General features: G+C 37.5%; 1 protein-coding gene across 1 annotated transcript; it reads right to left on the bottom strand.

Annotated features, from left to right (window-relative positions):
* Positions 1–3308: 3308 nt before the first annotated feature.
* On the bottom strand, positions 3309–4415 carry LOC131043854 (putative dynamin-related protein 4A). The gene has a single exon (XM_059215546.1). The coding sequence runs from the start codon at positions 4413–4415 to the stop codon at positions 3309–3311; it is 1107 nt and encodes a 368-aa protein (XP_059071529.1).
* Between the last annotated feature and the right edge of the window lie 2503 nt (positions 4416–6918).

Raw genomic sequence — 6918 nt, 5'->3', positions numbered from 1 at the left:
TATTTTCCAACTCCTGATAGATGCAGCTTCATCCTTGTCTACCATGTAGAGAAACTTGACTTGTTCAGCTTCGGTGCATCCCTCTTATACATCTTTGGATCTTTAACTCAAGTGCCTTAAAAAAATTTTCCTCTAGAGTCCAAAGCTCTGATACTAGTTGATAGTTCTGATACTAAATGTAAGTACAAATCCAATAGCCAACAAGATGAGAGGGGGGGGTGAATCGAACAAACTTAATCTTCTATAAAAACATCAGATTCAACCTCGGTAACATATACTTCAGTAATATAACCAAAACTATTAAACATGCAAACTCAAAAGCATATAAACATCATAAACCTCATAACACCAGATTTAACGTGGAAACCTAAATAGGGAAAAACCACTATGGGATTTCGGACCCACTAAGAAATATACTCTTCTAGAGTATGCTCGGTTAAAAGCAAATCCTATTAAAGATTACAAACACATTGCTAGATGTGACCTGGTTAAGGGATTTTCCTCGGATCTGTTAGGATCTTCACCTTGTTAGAAGTGACCTTGTTAAAGGATTTCAAAGACTCAATCAGAATGTCACCTTGCTAGAGGGTTTTACAGATAAGATTGTTAAGTCCACTCGGTTAAGAAATTTTCTGTCACTTTCACAAAATAACAGTAATAAAAATCTATCTGCAACTTCACATCTAAAATGCTAAAGCGGATTCTTATTTGTTCAATACAATCTAGACATAGAACTAATCTTGTCCATCTATTGGGCTTCTATACTTTATTATTCAAAGAGGTCTTCAAGCTTATGTGCTCGATAATCACTATGTAGCATCCCTGTGCATACACTTGCCCACATGCATTGTTTATCAACAGTTCCCTATTTATAAACAATTAGCTAACTACTTAATCTCCTTGATCACATTTCCCATGATCAATCATAGCCATCAGATCTTCAATCTTGTCTAGGTTCAATGCATCTTTCGATCTGAAAACGTTTTACCCCGCCTAGGAACTTGCATATATTTCTTGGAACTTGTGCTAGGGTATTGCGGTTCAATCTGCGCTGTAGATCTTCATGTCGACTTTCCTTTGCCATAGATTCATTAACAAACTTTATTTACAGCATACCAATCATTTAATCAGATCCAACTCATCAGCTTCCTTCATTAAATAACACATGTAACCTTTTAATGCATTCTATTATAGCTCGGTTATAACTCAGTTACAACTTGGTAAATACTAAAATGCACTCGGTAGATATTCCGCCTTCATTAACCGATAGCGATAACCTTAGGGTTTACCGACTAGGTTCCTTAGGGTTTGTCAACTAAGTTCTTTGCTTGGTAACATAGTATAGTATTAACCTTACAATTTACAACATATGTATGATGTTAAAACAATCTAAACATCATGATCTCATCATTGTCTGACTCGGTAATAGTTGCCCATTGAATACCTTATTCATCCTCTTATTCATCATAATTTTTCCTGTGTCTTTTACCGACATCTTTATATTCATTAAATCATACTTCTCAAGATATGACAACATCATACTGAATTAGAAAATCAATTTCTTAACATTAATGACAAAATAATAATATCAAGACAGTAAACATCCTTAATCAGTTATATCCATAATCATCAACAACCTTCTCAATATCCTTATTGAAATGTCAACAATCCTTCATTGTCTGTTATAATGCTATATTGCCAACAATCTCCTCCTTTGGCATTGATGGCAAAACCAATTGATTTGACCTTAAAAGATTCGGATTGCTGTGATTCTGAAATGCTGAAATGCTCTCCCCCATACATTAGACTTCTCCTCTTTTCTGAGTCTTCTTTCCAAACTTTTCCAAACTTCAGTCTTCTTCCCCTTTTTTATTAGTCTTCTCCCCCTTTGACAACAATGCCAAAAAGTAAATAACTAAAACATAATTTCGTCCTGTATGAAGTGAATTCCTGTTGTAATGTGTCAATTCAGTCTCGGTCAAAGCATTTTGTCTTCAATTCTTGTTCCCTGTATTGGTTCCTATAATATTTCCTATACACCTTTAGAAAACATCCTAAAGTGTGTAAATCAGCATCAACTCCTAAAAGATATTCAATAGAGTGATCGGATTGATGCTTTCACCGAACTCGGTTAGTGAGTAGAAGATAGGGGTAGGACCCCTAACTTACTTCTGAGATATTCAAAAGTGTCCCTTTGTAGTGGCTTGGTAAAGATATCTGCTATTTGTTCCTTTGTAGACCTCGCAATTCTCTGCAATCCGATCATTGAACAATGTTAACAATGAATGCCAGCCATTGCCCCAAGTTCCAACGGTTAACAACATTACAGGTCAAAAGTCATAAAAAGAAAAGACAAGATATAATTAAAGCAGGGGAAAATTTTAAGATTGCCCAACCTTCATGAGGCCGCCTAGTCTGATACTTGATCCTTGATGTTAGAGACTACAGTTTTGGAGTCCCTGAGCAGTTGGAGACTGTTGATTAAGCTCTTTTTCTTGGTAGCCATCACTGGACTTTCTTCCATAATCTTTTCCATGACTCCGAAATGAGGACCTCCGACATCTTTGAGAATCTGGGCCTCCAGCTCCCTGCCCACCAGGTTTCTGCAAACAAATTGGAGATGCAAAGGAATCCCATCTCCCATCCCTCAAAACGACAACTCTCTAGTACGCCATGACGCTCATCTGCATTTCATAAGCCTCTTCCACACGCTGGCTGGGCATTTCCATAATGTCGCCCACATCCACTTCTCCAAAATCCTCTATCACCACCGTCTTGTTTGCCACATTGTAACCAGAGCCCGAGGCGTGACCATTTTCACTATCCTTGATGAGCAAGCGCAGTCTGTCCATGAAGAGGCCTTTCGACTGAATGAGCCTGCCATATGTTTCCATGTATGCAGGACTGAGGGTGAAACCGATGCCTTTCTCCATCTCAAGCATCTGCTTAACATGTGTTATGCATTCTTGCTTCTTCTCCATCACCAACCCCTACACGACTCATTGAACGTGCGACTTGAGCTGCGGGTAGCACTAACAGTAGTCTTCAATAACGCGGTTAATGACGGTTTCTTGGTAGTCCCAAACGACTGACGCAAGGCGGAGTCCCCTGTCGGAGACCTCTTCAACCATTTGTTGCAATAGCTCCAGAAACATAGAACACGACAAGAAATTAAGCAGGCCGACGCCCTTGGCTTCGCCCAGCATTTGGGTTTCCTTGGCCAGAAACTTGTTACCCACTGCGCCGTTCTGAGAGAGGTCTTTGTAAAACTTGTCGAACATCTCTTGCAGGCGAGCAGTACAGTGCATCTAAGGATCCTCTGGAAACTGCTGAAACTCCCCCAAAATTATGATTTTCTTCAGCGATTCTTTTATCTTGTTCAGTAGCTTCACGAACCCCACGTCGGCCTCCCGCGGGTTGCACAAATGCCGAGGGAAGCAGCTGAGCTCAGATTGGCATTTTCCCAACATGTCGTCGATTTTGTTGTAGATTTGAGGTAGCGTGGTGTTGATGGTCGTGGCCTGGATTCGCATCAGCTTCTGCGCCAACACGGGGATTCCCACCATTTCCTTGTCGATCTTTCCCAACAGCGGGTGGGAGCTGAACAGCTGCTGTTCTTTCCGCCGGGCTTCTGCTTTGCTTTCGTCGTCAATGCCATTGCGGATGCAGACGTAGCCCAGCCCAATGTTGACGGCGTCCACCGTCACTTTTTCGAGAAGCCCCTCGGGCGCCTTGTTCGACTTGGTCACCACCACCAGAGTCCACTCGCCCTTTGGATCCACCTTCTGTGACATTCTGATAGATTCGCAGGTGGGAAAATCCACATTAGCCGCCAAAACATTGAGAACGATGCTCTCCTTTGGAATGACGTAGTGCATTATAATATCCGTGATCTGCTCGTAGATGTCCTCCGGCTGCCCGGCTATCGGAACTCTGGTGATGCCCGATAGGTCCACCATTGTCAAATCCGGAGCTCCCACTTTTGTAATGTGGAGCGTAATCGGAATGTAACTTATTCCCTTCCCGTCCCCTATGATTTTTTGTGTCGCAGCATCAATCTCGGATGATATGTCCCACTCTTTTATTGTCTCCTTTTTGGCATTGAACTCGATGGAGATTTGGGCTTCAGATTTGTCGCTGCAACTTTGTAGTCTCATGATGAGGGGAACTCGGGTGCAAATGCCCATCCCTCGGGGAAGCTTGATGCCTGCCAGAGACTCCAAGACGCTGGACTTGCCGCTGGACTGGTCGCCCACCACAACAATGCTGGGAAGTTGGATTCCCTCTTTCATAATGTCCAGGTTCCGTAGCTTATCCACCGCATCCAGCAGTGGCCGGATTTTCTGCTGATACGAAATTGTCAAGCTTGAAACTCCCGCGCTCAGATCTTCTTCGTCTTCCATGACCATCGACATCCTCAACCTCCCCTCCAAAGAATCTAGTGCACCTCTCCTCCAAACAACTAGTCCACAATGAGATAATGATGAGATATGTTACACTGTACAAACATCTACCGTATATATAAGGTAAGCTGTGATGAGGTATGACAACTATCTTTACAGAAACATTAAATGCTCAATGCAAAATATTAAATGCCTAAATTACTAAAAGCAAATAAAGACAATTTCGAGGACACCTATTATATAAGTACAACTAACTAAATTTTTAAGTAGACTTCACATGTGAATAGTTCCCATCAATAGGAAATAACCTCATTCACACTAACAAAATTTATTTAAAAGATGAAATGTTTACCAATACTTATGTTGTCACTACATAAAGCCTCTTAACTTAATTAATGTAAAAATATAAAAATCTTTTCCATGTTTATTGTCTTGATATACTTAAAAATATATATAGCATTTAATTTCTAGATATGTCTCCCTCTTCCTATACCTCTTATCTCTCCCTCTATCTCTATCTCATTATCTCTTCATCTTTGCCTAACCTTATATTTCTCCCTCTCTACCTCTCTATAAAACACTTTAGATCATTCATTCTCTCTATCCATCTCTATCTATCTCTCTCCTCTCTCTCTTTATGTCTCCCTCTCCTACTCCTACTTCATCTATATCTTCCTCTCTATCTCTATCCCATAACTTTATCTCCTCACCCCTTTATTTCTCACACTCTTCCCACTCTATCTATCCTTATTATTTCTTCTCTCTTCCTCTCTCCCTATTGAAAACATAATACGAGCATATTGGTAATGAATCTTGTTTATCTTCCTCATTGAAAAGGTTTTTCTTCATCCATGCTCGGATTCATCTAAGCGGATGCATATTTTATTTGAAGCTTTCACTTCTCCATTGAGACCTTGGTTACACAAACAACAAATCAATTTTTTTTGTTTGACCTTCCTCAATTCTTTAGCATATCCATTGTACACCAAGGTACAATTAATAGTATTATTATGCCGAAGAAATTTCTTATATGAAACAAACTATCTATCTTTTAAAATCTACATGACTAAAAGTTGAATAAAAATAATGCAAGATGATTAGAAGCATTTCGTTCATTGATTGTTTTATATTATTTTTTGTTATCACCATTTTCCACATGTATGAGGATGTCTCCTTTAGTTGTTGCGATATTACCACTTCCATTTTACAAGAGAAGGCATAAATAAAGTGTGTAATAGGATAGCATCAGAAGCAAAGATCCCTTGCACGTCACCATGTTGGAATCAAAATATTAATAAAAACAAAATCTTTTTATTATTTATCTTGGCCTTTATGTAATTGAAATCGTAATTCATAGAGAACTCGACCAATTTGAATAGATGGACATATTGCATAGAGCGCCACCATTGGGAGGGTTGTGGAATATAAGAAATCCAATCGAACATGTATGAGAATTCCATATTATACCTTTCCATGAGATCCCATAAACCAAAATTTAATAATAAAATTAATATTTTTTACTAAAAAATAAATAAATACAAAAACAATAAAACTCAACTCTCTCTAGAAATTAGATATTTAATAACATAATTTATGATGCATGTCAAAATGGGATTAAAATCTTCCCAAAAAATTATTCAAAATGCATCTCAATTGAGAAAGGTTGCAATGAAAATATGAAATAATTATGTGTTGCACAAGAGATTAATCATGTGTGAGATCAAATGAACCATTCTTTTAATAAAATTTACTCAATTGTCAAATAAAAAAGGTCAAAAAAATAAAATTATCTCACTCTTCTTACAAATGCAAAATGTCAAAATTATGATGCCAAATGATACCTACAAAATTAAGTAACTCTCTCTAAAAACTAGAAATTTTAAAATAAATTGTCAATTTGTAGTAAATTATTTATATACAAGAAACTAAAAATTACTGTTTGTCAAAGTATGGTGAGTAATTACTATATCTTGGTTATAACAAACCAATCACAAGTAATTACTGTCTCTATTTATATATAGAACAATTAGAATACAATAATGCAATGTTCAAAACTTGTATTAACAAGGGTTGCAGGGCTATGAAGTTCTTGCCAAAGACTAGAAGAACAATCATGATAATCTATTGGTGCATTTTCATTGCGTATCATGGCACTAAAGTTCATGGACAATAATGATTGGACCTAGTAGAGTTGTTGATAAATTATCATGAACACTACCAAAATTGTATCATTATATGGAACTAGATTGATTACATATCAATATAATATTACAAAAAAAGTTTACCTATGAAGAATTTAATATTACAAACATTTTTTGCTATTGATTAAATTTGATACCTTAAAACAAGATATAATAAAAAGGTAAATGCAGAGAACAAGTTTCCTCATTGTAGTACATAATGTTGGGGAAGTATAACATATACTTGTGAAGATACAATTATGCATTACACAAATGCCACATATAAAGAAAGAAAAAAATCTACCTGACATAGAGCATGTGAGAGGTGGTCATTT

This window comes from Cryptomeria japonica, chromosome 2 (assembly GCF_030272615.1).
Source record: "Cryptomeria japonica chromosome 2, Sugi_1.0, whole genome shotgun sequence".
In the NCBI taxonomy this organism is placed as follows: Eukaryota; Viridiplantae; Streptophyta; class Pinopsida; order Cupressales; family Cupressaceae; genus Cryptomeria; species Cryptomeria japonica.
Note: the sequence above shows the minus strand (reverse complement) of the source record. Positions and strands in the feature narration are given on the sequence as shown.

Coding starts and splice junctions, on each gene's coding strand:
- LOC131043854 (XM_059215546.1), bottom strand. CDS start 4,415: ATGTCGATGGTCATGGAAGACGAAGAAGATCTGAGCGCGGGAGTTTCA.